Source organism: Centroberyx affinis, unplaced genomic scaffold, assembly GCF_046629955.1.
Source record: "Centroberyx affinis isolate AG114_WGS23_722 - 3 ecotype Tasmania unplaced genomic scaffold, CSIRO-AGI_Caff_v1 ptg000659l_1, whole genome shotgun sequence".
In the NCBI taxonomy this organism is placed as follows: Eukaryota; Metazoa; Chordata; class Actinopteri; order Beryciformes; family Berycidae; genus Centroberyx; species Centroberyx affinis.
Window position 1 is genome coordinate 24,922 of NW_027279285.1, and position 17,623 is coordinate 42,544.

At 42.6% G+C, this 17,623-nt stretch overlaps 1 protein-coding gene across 1 annotated transcript in view; it reads left to right on the plus strand.

Annotated features, from left to right (window-relative positions):
• Positions 1–17,623, plus strand: part of LOC139643837 (plexin-A2-like) — a 53,026-nt gene that overhangs the window by 19,424 nt on the left and 15,979 nt on the right. Inside the window, exons 5-16 of the mRNA XM_071519115.1 lie at positions 1,945–2,068; positions 2,745–2,898; positions 3,533–3,629; positions 6,317–6,431; positions 6,945–7,145; positions 8,046–8,142; positions 8,954–9,153; positions 10,562–10,713; positions 11,840–11,957; positions 12,631–12,767; positions 13,296–13,463; positions 15,974–16,067. Of these exons, the coding sequence (XP_071375216.1) occupies positions 1,945–2,068; positions 2,745–2,898; positions 3,533–3,629; positions 6,317–6,431; positions 6,945–7,145; positions 8,046–8,142; positions 8,954–9,153; positions 10,562–10,713; positions 11,840–11,957; positions 12,631–12,767; positions 13,296–13,463; positions 15,974–16,067 (1,657 nt within the window). The remainder of the gene's footprint in view (positions 1–1,944; positions 2,069–2,744; positions 2,899–3,532; positions 3,630–6,316; positions 6,432–6,944; positions 7,146–8,045; positions 8,143–8,953; positions 9,154–10,561; positions 10,714–11,839; positions 11,958–12,630; positions 12,768–13,295; positions 13,464–15,973; positions 16,068–17,623) is intronic.

The following is a 17,623-nucleotide window of genomic DNA, read 5'->3' on the forward strand; positions in this document are numbered from 1 at the left end:
ACTATTGTCAGTCGGGCGAGAGGACGACTGGTGTTAATGGCAGGGACGGGATTAGCCTGGTAGCGCAGCGGGCCTCCCAACTGGACCTCTGCGTACCCGGGGAACATTTTGGACCTGACGGAGCGAGCTTATCTCCTCCATCTTAATTATCTGACCTCCAGGTTAGCTTGCGTAATACCTCGATATGGAGCAAAGGGGATTCAGGAGATTAAAACTCTGTGTTTCTGAACCAACCGCTGTGTTTGAAGCTGACCTCAGCGAGGGATTTACAGCAGTCTCATCATATGACGTTTGCATTTCAGCTATATCTTGATGATGATCAGCATTATTTAAATTGCAGCTCTCAGTGTTATCAACTCACTGGCTAAGTGAGAAGAAATAATAAATTATGTAATTTATCTAAATTACTTTATTAATCCGTTGCTTTTCTTTTTTTTCTTGAGTGCATTATTGCAGTCTGCTTAAGTCCCATTTCTCTATTTATTTGAATTAATGCCTTCCACTTATCAGTGAATAGATAGGCTGCTGCTCCTTCAAGTAAACCAAAGTGAATCATGAGCACCCATACTGCAGTGAGACTACTTTATTTGCCAGTCTATTAAATTCAGATCGGGGTCTTTCTCTTGTCTCTGAATGCCTGTCACTAAGTGTCATGTCGACCCCTTTCAGGATCTCACTTTCCCACCCCTGGCACGGGAGACCAAAGTACACATCTGACAGTGTGCGGAGGGCGTTGCTGAACATGTAAAAAGCCTGAAGGAGAAGGGAACAAATGGCCCCATCAGACAAAACATGGTGAATGAGAGAGGCGAAATAAAAGGCAATGAAAGACAGTCTGAGATGAAAGGCTTTGTTTTTTTCAGAGGCACTTCAGCTGATGAGCGGTCAGGAGGTGACTGTCTATCCTCCCGTGGCTGCGGTCCGCCTCAAGGAGCCGCGCCAGCAACAGCTGTCACTGCGTTTCCATCCCGCCTTTATATTGTCTTGTAATTACAGCAGAGGCCTCAGTGCTCTTTGAGCTCTCTCAGGAGGTGCCACCCCCTCAACAGCATCTGAGAGTGTATTAAGCAGCCTCCCTTCGCTGTGTGCATTACAAATTTAAAAGAAAGAGACACGGTGTATGGCCAAAACAGTCTCAGAGTCTGCTATTAGTAACAGTACAGCTGAGAGGCTCTCAGTCTTTTAAGTGCGGTGTTTACGTGTTCAGCATGCTCGACAGTGTCTGAGCCAGCAAACACCCAGTTGCCATAATGCCTCTCTTTCAACAGATCAGTATCAATGCAACCACATTAAGAATCACTCTCAACAATATGTCCATCTATATGATGTTCCAACAGGTTTAGGCCTGGACAAATTTATAAAGGATTAAAAAAAACAACAACTTATAGCTCTTCCCTTAGCTTCTTTCCTTTGCACTTTTCTCTTGCATGATCATTCTAAGATCACAGGAATATTGTCAGGGCATTATGGCACTGACTCTTTCACTGTCGCTTGCTGGAGATCCAGGAATTGAGGCTTATTCTACTGTGGCTCTCACTGTAATTTGCTCTACATAAGAGCATCAGCTAAGTGCCTAAAATGTAAAAATGTAAAGGGAATGGATCCTTACCCAGCAAGCATCTGATGGACAGCGATGTGCAGGAGGTGGCCGAGTTCAACGGCAACCCAAACAAGCAGAATATTGTATTATGGCACCCTAAAATCATATTAAAACTGTTTTAGAAGCTGTTTGGAACTCATATCAGAAAGATATTTAGGTCCTAACTTCATAAAATGATGCAGGCTATGGACAACTACAGGTGTCTTCTCATTTTGGCACTATATTTACACGTGTTTTGTAACATTAATGCCAGAAATTGTACATCTTAAACATCATAAACTCGCCTTAGCTTTGCTGTGCAGTGTGATACATGTTTAATTGTAAGAGTTCGTCTCGCTCCTCAGGTGCTCCAGGAGGGATCGGTGTCAAAGGGCGGAGGAGCCCTTCCGTTTCGCCACTGACACTGACCGCTGTGTGAAGGTTATCGCTCACCCGGACAGCATTGCTGTGTCAGCACACAGCGTGCCTGTGAGTCTACTTATCATTCCACCAATCACTGCGCTGTCACTCCACTCACAACGTTAGTTTTTATGAGCAATCACCATGAGTAGCCTTGTACAGCCACATGTATGGTAGCTACACGCCTAGAAGAGAAGATTACTTTTGTAAGAGGGCAAGTGTGATGCTTCTTGTAGCGTATCCACTCCATTTATTTTGGCCCAGACATGTTCAGTGTTGTAGATGTACCGATGTACCAGCCATCCTCCAGTCCTGTACATGAATTTTGTCTGTATATTAGAGATGGGACAATACACTTATCTCACAACACGAAACGCGATATGGGGTTCACAATGCGATACAGCCACGATACAATATAATAAATAAAAGCTCAGTGACAACAACGTATGACTATGCAGAATTATGTTTATTTCTGAGCCATAAAATCTTTCTAGCAATGGCATTGGCTTGCTAGAATGTAAACAACAATTTAAAAATGGCATTACAAAGTCCAAATAATATAATTTGGATGGAGAGTTTGTGAAATTGTGATGGCCAAGTCGTCTCATTTGTCATTACTACAGCAGAGTAAAATGTAATTAATATTGTCACAGTTTTGTATTTGCGACATATTGAATTTCAATATATCGTCCCATCCCTACTGTTTATTCTTTCTCAGCTGTGCTCTCCCTCTCCTTTCCCGTAGCTTCTGCTGGAGTTGAATAATGTTCCGGACCTTTCTGCTGGAATCACCTGCTCCTTCGGCCAGCAGGCCCAAGTGGAGGGTCACGTCAACGGGAACAGGGTTATGTGTCTGTCCCCGGCCGGCAGGGAGGTCCCACAGATACCAGAGGGACAAGGTGAGCTCTGGTGTCAAAGAGAAGACGAAATACAGCCGTGACTAAACAGATTCAGGACATCGTCGCTGTCGGGTGAAAACCTCCCGTCTCCCAACGTGTCAATTTTTCAGGATCTAAGAAAAACAGCCTTGTTTTCAGGTTGAACATGCAGTTTTTGAGTTTGTCCAATGGGTTTTGAAAGGATTTCACGCGCACCGAGGGGTTGTACAGTTTTCTCAACCACAGAAGACCATGTCATCTTTCAATTAAAGTTACAAGGCTTTCACACTAAAGCGATATGCACTTGTAGACACACAGAGGTGAAGTGGCTCTTTGCGAGAGTTTGCTAAAAGCATTACATTTTTCTCTCCCTCTTCCTTTCACTCATTCTGTTTTCACCCATCCTTCTCTCTGTCTCTCTTTTACTGTTTCTCTCACTCTTTCTCTCATGCAATATGTCTCTCCCTCTCACTGTCTCACCTCTCTCTTTCACGCTCTGTTTCTCTCTCACTCTCTCACACATTTCCCATTCTCTCCCTTTCTCTTACTCTGCCTTCTGTCTCTCTCTCCCGTTCTCTCTTTCTCTTTCTCCCTCTCTTTCTCTTTATCTCTCTCTCTCTCTCTCTCTCTCTCTCTCTCTGCCTCTCTCTCTCAGACTGGTCTGGCGTAGAGCTTCGTCTCAACTCAAAGGAGACAGGTCAAATGGTCGCCAGCACAGAGGTCAAGTTCTACAACTGCAGCATGCATCACACGTGAGTCCGGCTCTCCCTCCCTCCCTCTCTCCCTCCCTCTGCCTCTGATTGGTTCAATAGATAGGAGAGCACAACCTCATTTAGGACAATGATGTACTGATGCTCACAACCCTGCTTTAGATCAGGCTGTTAGATAGCCTCCGAGTTCAAATGATCTGTCTGGTTTCATTTAGATCAACATGACACCATTAGCCCTGGGTTGTTTGTTTTAAGTTAAGCTTAAAATCACAGTTAGCAGGCTAATTGCTTACAGCTTTAGATATATAGTACATGAGCTACACTTTTTTGTGCCTGTTATTTTTAATTTTCTTATGATTTTCTTATAAGCATTCTTGCTCTTTTCAGCATTGCCCTGCTTCATACTCAAGCAGTTATATTTTCACCTGGAAGCTGCCCAGTAAAGCCACAGTGTTTTACTGTCAGTGACTGAGCTGCTTCACTGGTGCAACTAGGGCAGTGGTGAAACTTTTTTGGCTCGTGACGCCTTGAAACGACACAATGCCTACTTGTGAGCCCCCATCACAGGCTGCATATACAGAGTGGTGAATAGTACACCCTAAAAATATTTTTCCTTTTCAGGTCATTTCATTTGATTATCAGAGGAGGCCTGGAGGCTGAAAACTACTCAGTATTTCACAAGAAAAAAGCAAAAATGAGAGAAAAATCTGAAAAATTAGGATAATAGATGTGCATAGTAGAAATATTTATATATTTATATTTATATATAGTTTTTTCTGATCCCATAAATCATCTCGTGACCCCCCAGAATTATCTCGTGACCCCCCAGAATTATCTCGTGACCCCCTGGTGGGTCCTGACCCTCTGTTTGAGAACCACTGCTCTAGGACACCTAGGTGGTAGTAACCTTTAGCCGCCCCATGAATTATACTGAACCATGAAAACACACACAGCTGGATTCAGGGATGTACAATAAGCCCACTGTAGAAAAGAACATTTGATTGATGGAGAATTCATAGCCAAACCCAGGAAATTAGCCAACAGTGCATACACTATCCATCTATTCAAAACGCTCTTTGATTGTGACATGAATGTCCCAAATAACCATATTAAGCCATTAGAGAGAAACAGTCGGAAGCTCATCACATTCACCCCGGACCAATATGGCCTCCATTAGCTGCACAGTGACCCTCTGAACTCTGTGATTAATATTTCAGACCAAACACACTCCGAAACCGGCCCTCCCCTCCCCCCTTTCTCAGCACCATCACCTCAGCATCACATCAGCCTCCATAATTAATTATCCAGTGTATGCGGTATCCTGCCAGGCTCGTTCTATTAATACCCCACCCCCCAGATCACACACACACACACACACACACACACACACACTCTTATGTCCGCACTGGCTCTGGGTAGCTATTTAATATCCAAATTTAATGGTGCTGTACTACATTTATTGGCATTAGTACATTACTATGAGCCACAGTATCGGACTGCTGCTCATGTAGTATCTTCACGGTTTTATGGTTTCTTCATGGTTTCATTCTATTTTGTGACCAAAGTTCAGGAGAAAGATTCTGATAGTGTGCTGATCTGTTTTCCACACAGCGGTGCGCCGCTGTTGCACAGCGAAACCTATATTCTCCCCACAGGAAAATAGGGCATGTCCAATTTTCAGCTCTCCAATCATTTTCGCTCCCTGTTTGGCATATCAACAGCTGTACATCTCCCCACCTCAGTTCTCTCATCTCTTCGCCTCTCTATTCGCCTCCCAAAGTTTTATCACCATCACCTTCCTGGTTCCCTCCTGAAATGTGATTAAATACAGTCCAACAGGGTTGTTTGAGCACAACCGTAATCCACGACTGAGGGTTGGCTCTCAGTCTGTTGAATCAGAGCCAGGGATGTTGCACAAGCATTCCCATTAAATTATACCCATCACAGATTCTTCTCAGTTTCATTCCACTTTCAATATGTAGAATCCAGGGTTGGGTAGGTTACTTTAAAAATGTACTAGGTACTTCAGCAGAATTGTAATCAGTAACAAAATCCATGGGATTACCCAAACTCAGTACTGTATTCTGACTCTCTAATTTGCGGTTACTTTCAGATTACTTTGCCACTTTACTTTGAGGTATAAAGGTACAAATAAGAAATTTATGAAAAATTACAAAGTTTGGGAAGTTCAGGTTTATTTCAGGTTTGCATACAAACACAAATTTTCATCTGTGCCACATTTTATGAAGACATAGAACACCTGCAATTATTTAAATGGCCTTCAGAGTTTATTGTTTTCACTTTTATTGTATTCCCAGAAATAAGCCTCTATTTTTTTCACAAGTATCTGTAATCAGATTTTTTAAAAATTTAGAATCAGGCAACACCGTTACAAGTATTCCATTGCTACCTAATGTAACTTGACAGTAGTTGTAGATGGTGTTTAAGAGCTTTATGTGACAGCAATTGTGTATTACTCTACTTACTGGACTTAATGCCCATGGTCATTTATTTGTGGTCTAAGAAAAGGGTGTGTCTATGAAACAAATGTGTCTATGAACAGACTGACTAGATAAATTCAGTTGAAAGCTATAATCCTTTACCAATCTCACCTTCACTCAGGAAGGGGGGATGTAGATCAAGGTTAGAAGGAAAGTTAGTATAAGGAAGGTTTTCCTGATATTTTACACTCTCAGTATATGTACCAATGCATCCATGTTGTCCCGCAGGTGTCTGTCCTGTGTAAACAGTACCTTCCGCTGCCACTGGTGCAAATACCGCAACCTGTGTACCCACGACCCAAGCAGCTGCTCCTTCCAGGAGGGCAGGGTCAACGCCTCAGAGGTAGGCTGTATTTACGTTCACATCGAGTGAGAGTTACAGTTTGATTAGCAGGTTTAAGTCTAACTTCATAATGAAACACCAGTTATCTGTAGAGTTATGCAACACTTTTACAAGAGGAAGCATTTTAACTTGTTCTACTGACAAAATAACTGTCCGATATAAAAAAACAATAGCATAGACAACCAAGGATTCAGTAAATAAATGCATTGATGAACAGTGAAGAAGTCCTAAAAGTATATCTGCAGGTTAGGATACGGCAGCATATACAACATGTAGTGTCTGAACATTATACGCGCATTAGAGCTATATTTATGCCCTTTTAATCCATACACTACATGACTATTGCATGTTTACATAACACATCTATCTGTATTAATCTATATTATGTAAAATGTTGACTTTAGGGAATATTAACCCTTAATAGCATGAAGTGAACAATCCATTTACTACTGTACCTCCCTGTGAGTACTATAATCATATGTGTGTGTGTGTGTGTGTGTTTTGTTCTCCCAGGACTGCCCTCAGCTTCTTCACTCTGGGGAGATCCTGATCCCGGCCGGCGAGGTCCGTCCCATTACCTTGAGGGCCCGAAACCTTCCCCAGCCGCAGTCGGGCCAGCGGGGCTACGAGTGCGCGGTGCACGTGCAGGGTGTCAGCCACCGTGTCACGGCGCTGCGCTTCAACAGCACCAGCGTGCAGTGCCAGAACAGCTCGGTATGACCTCAAACACTCCCAGTGGGAGTCTCACAGCTGTCAAATGAGGCAGACAGCTTGGATGCTGTGTAGGCAAGGCACATAGTGTACATCAGTGAATACCGCCTGAGGTGTAGAACATACTGAGGAGAAAGTGGAGGAAAGGGGAATGTGTGGAGAGGAGAGGTGATAAGAGGAGGGGAAGAGAGGGAGGGAAAGGAAAGGAAAAGTACTCTGCTGTCATCAGGCTAAAGTGAAGCGTTTAGGATAAAATAATGTAATTCAAACTAACATCTAGACTTTCATGTTTGGGACTCTTGGAGATTTGTTGCACAGTGGAACAAATCACTTGTGTGATGGAGGGAAAGGAAAGGAGAGGAAAGGAAAGGAAAGGAAAGGAAAGGAAAGGAAAGGAAAGGAAAGGAAAGGAAAGGAAAGGAAAGGAAAGGAAAGGAAAAATACTCTGCTATCATCAGGCTAAAGTGAAGTGTTTAGGATGAAATAATGTCATTCAAAGTAACATCTAGACCTTCATGGAGCATAATTATTGGGTTTGGGACTATTCAACTAGAACTAGACACTAGTTTTGTTGCACAGTGCAAATGACACAAACTACATTTGAATGCAATCCGCACCTTGCTACTCGAAGACAATGAGTGAAAAGGCCATTTTCTTCAGATGTGGATGATTGGCCTCTCCAGTCAGGGTAACTTGCGTCCCTCCATGTCAACGAGGCGAGGAGCAGACAGCCATGGTAGAAGTGACAGGTGGTTAAAAGCCTTTTCTCTCTGCTGCCCTCTCCTTCTCTCTTTCTCTGTCTTTCTCTCTCTCTCCCTTTCTTTTTTTTTTATTCTCTATCCTCTGTCTCTCTCTTCGACTTTCTCCCTCCGCTTCCCCCCCCTCTCTCTTTCTCCTTTTCAGTACATGTATGAGGGTGTGAAGATCAGTGACCTGGCGGTGGACCTCTCCATCGTATGGAACGGCAATTTCATCATCGACAATCCCGAGAAGATTAAAGGTGCCTCTGCCATCCATCACTGCCAGGCCAGAGAAGTGTAAAGCACTCACTCCACAGGGGATTGATGGGTCATAGAGCGCACTTCAAGGCTCCCAGAGGGCCTTGATAGAAAGTTCACAATAGCAGCGAGTGTTATCAAAAAGTACCCAATCACTTGTGTGCTGGAAGGGCAAAGGGTGAATCTTTGCATGTGCTCAGTTTGCCTTTCACAGTTGCTCTCGGTTTCCCCTCCATCATCATGCAGGTGTGGGTGTTTGGCAGTTGCCATTGTGGGTTGTACATTAATAACATCCACACAGTCAAGGATATACTCAGTAATGGCCGTGAATTTTAAGTCACGATTTAAGTAAGTGGCTTTATATGGGCAGAAAGATAGGATGCTTACAGCAGAGAGAACGCGACAGCGAGAGACTTCAAAGAAAAGTTTATTGGATTATTTGGGCGTCCTTATTCCTAATGCTTTGGATAAGGAATTCACACACATGCTATTCATGAGATTTGCTGAATGACGTCTTGGCTTTACCTAATTGTATTCAGCTATTTTTTGAGATGCTTGTACAGAGGTAATGTTTGCGAATGCATTCTGATTGGTCGATGGAATTGGAACAGCACTCCCTGCTGGTCCAAACACAGTAATCAGACCCAGCTGTGGGTCTTTGTATGGTTGACATTTGCTATTACATAGTAAAGTGTGTAAACTATTAATCAGACTGCCGTCCTGTGTTCTTTGATCATTTCAATAATATCAGTACTGTCATGTCAAATGGCTTGATGTTTTTATTGACCTGATGTCCTCCCTCCTATCCCATAGTGCATCTCTACAAGTGCAGCGCCCAGCGGGACAGCTGTGGCATGTGTCTGCGGGCGGAGAGGAAGTTCCAGTGTGGCTGGTGTAGCGGCGAGGGCCGATGCACCATGAGGCAGCACTGCCTGCCCATCTCCCCCTACGCTAGCCGGTGGCTGGACCTTTCTGCCAGGAACGTCAAGTGTACCAACCCACGCATCACTGAGGTCTGTTGGTTTCTCGGTCTGTCGTCCAGTCAGTCAGTCAGTCAAGCAACCACCGAGCTTAGAAGAACAGTTTATTCTAATTATACAAACACCTGTCCTTTTTTGTCCTCTTATTGCATAAAATGGTATGTTCTCCTTATTGATTTTCCAAATACTGAACCGAGTGAATCAGTAGGTGCACGGATAGGGAGGGTTACACACATGCATCTCAGTCTTTGGAGCTGACAATACAACAATTGTTGGCTTCACTGGAAGAGGTGAAGGTTCAGGTTTTTGCCGCTTGCCTCTCCAACCCTCTATCGCCATATTAGGACAATGTGCCAACACACTTTGTTGGATATAATCTGTAAATATCAACAACAAATACTAATTCTATCCATGGCACTTTCCAGCTTCCCATCCAAATGCCTGTTTACCTGAGACTGTCTCACATTTTATGCCACACTGGCTGAATCCTGTAAGTGCTTGACAGCTAAACGAATTCAGCCTATTTAGAGAGTGGCTATGGATCTTTTATGTCACAAACTCCTGTTCATTCTCTTGAATGAGGCACAGTGGGTCAGACACAGAGAGGCAAGGCTCTCCCACTTCAAAGAGCCGCAAGCCTTTGAAGTCCCTGTCACATTATTAGTGTTTCTGAAGGAGCTGCAGCAGAATGAATCAACTGCCTAGTGCTGCTTGGGAGTGGAGGGGGTGTTGCTCCGGCATTGCTCCTGTTCTGCTCTGCAGGTCCAAAGGTTCCCTGCTGGCATGGCCAGCTTTCCATTGGAACGGTTCTGAATAGTTTTCTCAAGGCCTTGTGATGCAATGCATAATTTATTGTGGTTTGTTTTGAAATATATAGTAGTGTATTTCAGTGCCTCTTGAATAAACACAGTTGAGGTTATATACGTATTTTACAGACTTGAGGTAAACATACTGAATTGTTTGCTCACTAAAATAGAACATAGATTTAAGTTCTATCAATGTAGATTTTTGAAGCCAGTGCTGATATTTTTGTTTTGAAGCAGCAAACAGCGGATATTTTGTTGTTATTCCAGTGTTTCCCCCTGACTTTTATCCTTCTGAGGGTGAAAAAAAGCCTCTTAAACAGCATTTAAATCATGTGGTTCTCCATGGAAACCCATAGTAATGACATTTTTTTAAGGCTAGCGTCTCCTTACGGCAGGGTGACTCACCTCAACTATTCAACAGTAGGGGAAACTCTGGGGTACATTACTGCCTTTAAATGAAGAGTCAGTTCACAAAAAAAGCATGTAGAGGGAGGAACCTCTACATGCTGGTGGACAACACTGACTGGTTGATATCTGATATTTAATAAAAGCTCAGTGTTGGCTTTACAAAATATGTGTGTGCACATACAAATTTTGCTATATCTTAGTATCTTCCCCATGTCTTTCTAATGCAGGTGAGCCCAGTGGCAGGGCCTGTAGAGGGGGGCACACTGGTCACCATCCAGGGCCTGAACCTGGGCCTGTCCTTCTCCGAGCTGGAGGGCAACGTGGAGGTGGCGGGGGTGCAGTGCACGCCGCAGGAGGAGGGATACGTCACCGCAGAACAGTAAGAGAGACGCCTCCCCCCTCCCAACCCAGACACGCATGGACACATACTGTACAGTGCGCAGACATACAGATGCATGCAGACACACATACACACACACACAAGAAAATACAGTAAACACATGCAGTGTGTCCTTCGCTCTTGCTCCCTCTCTCTTTCGATCCCGCTGAATAAGATTAAGCCCGGTGATGCCTCATCAGGTTGTAGGATTGCGTAGGGGGTTTGCACCGCTCTGGCGCAGCTAGAGCCAAAGGAAGAGACAGTCTTTGTGTCGTTGTCGTTATGAGGCTGTCGGCACAGCTGTAATTGAAATGCGCCGCATGTCGCTGACTGGAGGGACAATCTGTTAGCCATGTGTTTCTCTCACAGCCATGTAATGCGATTGGGCTGCGGCTGCAGGGACTTTATTTATATCCTTGTAAAAAAAAACAGAAAAGAACATGCCAGCAGAAAATTGGAAAACTCTCGTGATGTATGAAGAGAAGGGCTGGGCAGAGAGGATTCATTGGGTGCTCTTATTGTATCGGGGAGTGGAGAGCTTCTTCCGCTGAGCAGTGCATTCAGCAGGGCCATTCATTTGGCACACACCGTGCTTTAAAACATGGCATTACAGCTGTTACAACCATTAATTTCAGCGTGGGGTCAGTTGCTATAATGACTTATTCATGGCGCACTTTATCTTATTGACCTGACATGCAATACTGATTTATTGAAGAAACCCCTCTGTTGTCATGGTAACGGGAGGTAATGGTGGGTGGCAATCGTGCTAGAGATGGGGAGGAGTGTAGTTTATCATTTGTGTTATATTGCTGTTATAGGTTTCCCATTAGGAAGAAAGATGGCCCTCTGTATTGACCCACAACTTCTATGAAAGTCTGCCTCAATCACATTGGCCAGGAGAGGCCATTTTCCCCGGTGCAGCTGATAACAAATGTGATACAGTACAGTGATTATTCTGTGTGTGTGTGTGTGTGTGTGTGTGTGTGTGTGTGTTTGTATGTGTTTGCATGTGTGTGTGTGTGTGTGTGCCTGGCTTGAGTGTTATTGCTCGTCGGTCTGTTCCTATGCCTGTATGTTCATTCACCCATGGCCATGTATTTGTGCGTGTGTGTGTGTGCTCTGACAGGATTGTGTGTGAGATGGCTGCTGCCCCCAAGGGAAGCGCGCCAGGCCCGGTTCAGCTGTGTGTTGGTGAATGCAGACCAGAACTACGCACACAGTCCTCCCAACTCTACTCCTTTGTGGTAATTCCAACTCTTTTCTTCATCCAGATGTTCTGAAACACACGTGAAGTGTAGAAATTATGAGGAACCCCTGCTCTTTCCATGAAGTGCTGTAGGCTGACCAGGTGATTCCAGGTGAAAGCTAGGATCCCATGTTGATTTCATCTATTTAAACCACTTCAGTCATGAACTGGAGACGAAGACGATGGGGAGGAGATGAGTTAAAGAGGGATTTCAAGTTGAGACAAGTGAGAAATTGATTGTGCAAAAGGGGGTCTAAGTCAACACGAGGAAGGTGTTTCTAATGGTTTCTACACTGTGTGCATCACTCTCACATTAAGGCTAACAAAAAGAGAGGAAAAGCTTAGAGCTTTGGGATGCTTTACTGTACCAGAGCCAAGAGAGATTTTTTTTTTTTTTTTTTTATCCTTGCTGATGTGTGGGTCTTACTTCATTAAACCCATTTTATTTGAAATTCAAAGAAGCTCTTTGGCCCTCATTTTTTATATTAATTCTTCCATTTGAATTATTTTTTAACATTTATCACAGATTGTGTTTGGTTGCAGAGTGGCTTACTCAGCCAAAGCCAAAGTTTTACTTGGTGCTTTACAGAATCAGACAATTAACAAGACATATTGTATCCTGTGTATGACCAGTGTTGAATGAAACATTCATGAATGCTGGTCCTCCGCAGATCCCTTCGATGCTGGCACTGACCCCAGGCAGAGGACCTGAGTCTGGGGGCACCAAGGTCACCATTGTCGGGGAGAACCTGGGCGCTGGCAGCACCGTTAATGTCCTCTTTGGTAATCAGACCTGTGAGCTGTACAGGTGAGTCTGATACTGCTTTACCTCCTATTCATAAAGACCTCAGATTCAGAGCCATTGATGTAAGACTCCCACACAGTGGTCACTACATAGCCTTCTGTAGTCTCTTTATGAAACACACAACAATATGGCTCTATTTAAAGAAGTGCTCTTTAGATACAAATAAGTATCCCTGAATAAAATGAAAGGTCTTGATAATGATTTGTGAGGAGGTGATGAAATCCATGGCGGTGGATATTGTTCTCTGCGTATTTATAGATTTCTATTTAAATTTCCAAATGCCTCACATGGTAGGAGCCAGGAGGGTGAAAAGGAGAGGCCATTAGCTAGAGCACCCTCTAATTACAGTGTTCCATCCCTAATGTGTCTGTAACGAGGAAGAGTTGGGACAGACTGTAATGAATCCTCACCCCTCATGGTACTGTGCATGGCTCGTAGCTGTGTGAAGCCAGGGATTCGCCACTGCAGCAAAGAGTGGGCAGAGTCAGAATGAAAGGGAAGAGTAAATCCCTCCGTTGGTGCTCCCACCAGGAGGACCGTGTCGGAGATTGTGTGTTTCTCTGCGCCATCTGTTACTGGTGCGGGACCGGTGCAGGTCAGTCTGAGCGTTGACCGGGCCAAGGTTCCTGGGAGTCTGGCCTTTGAGTACATAGAAGACCCCACAGTCCAGCGCATCGAACCCCAGTGGAGCATCACCAGGTAACACAATACACTGCTGTCTATAGCCTCCTAAATTGCCCATAGGTATGAATGTGAGTGATTGTGATTGAAGTACTGTAATGGACTGGCGACCTGTTCAGGGTGTTGGTGTCCCTGCCTACCGCCCAATGCATGCTGGGATAGGCTCCAGCTCCCTGTGACCCTAAAAAGGATTAAGTGGGTAAAGAATGAAAGTTGCCAGGTGGGTGGGGTTTGACACACAGGACAACACAATGAGTGCTGCAACGCCTAGTTAAAGAATCAGAGGAAAGGACTTGAAAGCCAACTTTGTATACTATTCTGTTAATTGACAACTTATCTAATGCCGTATGTATTCATAGTATTCCCATGATGTCACATGCATTCCCTAACAATATTGTGCTTTACCATATACACAGCTCATTGGCTGTGGCTTTTATTATAATCACTTGCAATAATTACTTTATTACAATCACCCGTTATTTTCATAGATGGCCGTGTGGTGATGTAACAGAATACTATGAATAGTCCTAATCCCATCAAGCCCCACCCATCTGGTGCTGCATGCAGTTTAAAACAAACACTAAGCATTATTTGCAAAAACTATTTGACCCAGGTTTGGCTATATCTATGGCTGAGTAGTGTAATCTCTATTCTACAGCAACTAGGGCTGGGTGATATGGACAAAATGGTCACGCTAATCCTAAAAAAATCAATATTAATATATAACAATATACTGTATGTTAACATATGGAAAATCACATGTTAAATCATTAAATTGATGTTCATTGTACTGAACTGTATTGTAAAATAAAGTAGGATAAAACTCAGATTTTCAGATAATGTTCCCTAATTTGTTTCAGATCTCATTTTGTGTTAATTAGTATTTGCTTTAATCATTCATTTAGACAACAGAAATGTGTATCACAGCAACTCTATCATTATTTTCACACAATATAATTTTGTTGAAAGACAATAAACAATTATATTAAATTATTGTCCAGCCCTAATAGCAACATTTATATAATTTAATTGTGTTTTTCTCAAATGAGGGATTACATCTACTCCTTTTTAATACATGTGTACTAGATACCATCTGCCACAATGAAATGTGAGATGAGCAAAACACTGACAGGGACGCTGTTCTGTGTCTGACCTGAACAAAAAGAATTTCTCAAGGGGCTCAATTAACATGATTCAACATTATTTATTATTATTACCGTTATTAGAGAGTTGTACAGTTTTAAATAAAAGTCAGATAATATGAAAAAAAAATCCTGTCTTAACGTGGCAGTCTGCCTAATACAGATTACGATGGTGCCAGGCAAGCTGTGAGTTAGCCAGAGAGTTCAGGGTTACAGGGAGAGAGCTGCAGAGAAATGTAGTGTTATGGTAGTGGGAAATAAAATGGTTGGTAAACTATGATCTACAGTCTGTGATCACAATAAGGGGAACCAATATAAGCAAACAGAAACAATCTGTTTGCTTATATTATATATTATCTCAATAGTATTTATGTTTTATCTCCTTGAAAATGCTCTTTTCATGGTCTTTTTTATGAATGAGTCTGATGCTACCACTACTGTAGAAATGAAGATGAAATTGCGTCATAAACGTTTCTATCAGACTGGTTAACTCTATTTCACAAAGTAAAAGACGGTATTTAAGCGGAGTTTAGGTGGGTTTACCCTGCACCACATCCCTGCAGGGGAAACTTCAGAGAGACGCCCTGGCCCTCAGCCTAGTGACAGGAGGAGCTTTATGGAGCTGCAATCAGAGCTCTCATCATCAGTGTGCAGTCCCACTATGTGGCCCTATAAGCTTAGGTAGCCTTTGAAGTGTGAGAGGGATTGGTTCTCTCTCAAACTGACTAGACTGGCCAGTTTTTTTTTTTTTTTTACTATTTTGCCCCATCTCTCTGCCTGTCTGTTCTGTCTCCTTCTCAGTCTCTCTCTATCCCTCCCTCTCTACTTTCCAATTCCATACTCTTAAACCTTTCCTGAGCTCTCACCGCAGCACAGGTGATGTGAAGACTAGACCGTGTTGTTTATTTTAATCACATCTAACAGAGATATGTAAACAAGCAACACCTGTATTCATGCTATGCCAGCCTCACAGTCATGAATGAATATAAAATAGCAGCCAGCTGGTTCACCCGTTTGATCTGGCTCTTCTACCCAATAACAAAGAGTTAGTTGCCATGCCAGCTCGCTCCCCAAAGATGCATTAATGCAGTTCCTGTGGAAATTTTTGGGTTTGCAACTAAAGCTGATTGATTTCTCTGCGGTCGTCACTCTAATGAAATTATGTAGAAACAGCAGTTTGTGATGTTTCACATAAGCCTACTTGGAGATAATGGTGTGTGTGTGTGTGTGTGTGTGTGTGTGCATACATACGTGTGCGTTCACATTTATATACACATGCATAATGTGTTTCATGTTCAGCCTTGAAATGCAAATAATTACACATTTTTGTAACATCTGACCAACAATTCTTGTTACTTATGAAACTTGTTCCTTCCTCCTCAACAGTGGACACACCACCCTGACAGTGACTGGCACCAACCTGGATGTAGTTCAGGAGCCGCGGGTCAGAGTCAAATATGCCGGCCATGAGTCTGTCAATGTGAGTGTGACACCTGCTAATATACTGCACTTAACGTCTATTGATGTAACTTGCTCAAGCTGATAGAAAAGGACACAGTCAAGTTGCTCTTTATCAACAGTATACTACAATGTAACAAGGTAAATTTAGTGCTGCGGCACATTTATTACTTTATTTTTAAACTAAGTAAAGTTCTGGCAGCTGGTTTCACGTTGGCCGACGGAGTACCTTGTTCGTTAAATTCAAATGTGTTTGGGTGGGGCAAATAAAACAATTTCTGATTTGTTTTGATTTAACAGCAGAAAACATATATATCACTGACGCATTCCTTGACAACAGCATTCAAGTAACTTTTATATCTGTACTGTTGGCATAGCAATGGAAGGAAATATTGTTTACAGATGATATGACTAAGTGGGAGCATGTAAATGGGAAACGCAATGAGGCCTAAAATTGATCCTTGAGGAACTCCACAGGTAATGTGTATTTAAGAAGAGGAGTTTTCAATAGTGATGGAGAATGTTCTATGTGAGAGGCATGCACTGAACTAATTAAGTGCTGTGTTTTTGATGCCAACCCAGAATTTGAGTCAATTAAAATTGCATGTTCTACAGTATCAATGGCTGCACTAAGATCTAAAAGGATTAAAATTGAACTTTCACCCTCATCTGCTGCTAGAAGATGGTCATTGGTAACTTTAATGAGGGCAGTCTCTGTAATATGCATATCTCTAAAACATAACTGGAATTGGTAAAAAAAAAAAAGTATCCATAAAAGCTATTAATTGACTTGAAACAACTTTCTGTAAAATCTTAGATAAAAATGAAAGCTTGGAGACTGGCTTGTAGTTGCTGGGATTTAATGGGTGTAGGCTTGTTTTTGAAGGAGGGATGGAACAAGTGCAGAAGAAAACAGACGGCAAAGTGCTACTTGCCAGAGAGCTATTGGTTAGCAATAAAATACCAGCAAAAACTGTGTCAAAGACCATTTTTAGGAATTTTGTAGGAAAAACGTCAAGAGGGCAAGTGGTGGACTTCATACCATATATAGTTTCTGGTTGGGGAGGAGTGATTTTAAGCCATATGTGATCAACCTTATTGGTAAAAACTGTTAAAAACTCTTCAAGGGTCTTCAAGGGGTGGCTTCAGTGTCAGTACTATGGAAAAATGGAGACCATCTCTTATGTTTTGTATTGCAATTCTGCAGCAGTTAATGGCAAAGCAGCTGTTATAAATGCCTCTAAAAACTCACTAGCAGAAGTAAGGTTAAAAACATGAGAGCAGACAGGTGCAGAGATACCCTTGGTCTCATGTAGACCAGAAGAGATCATTAAGTCAAAGGTGATCCATTCAATATGACCCATAAAATCTTTGGCGAGGGCCTAGGCTGGACGACAAACATGGACGTTAAAAATCACACTATTTATTATAGAACCAATATACTCAAATGAGAAATTACCACTTGAGGTGGTCTAACATTTAAAATTATAATTGCAAGTTATTGGGTAACTGAAGACCTTTGCAAAATCAATTTTATCTATAAAATATTGACTAATGAATTTCAGGTAGCAATTTCAG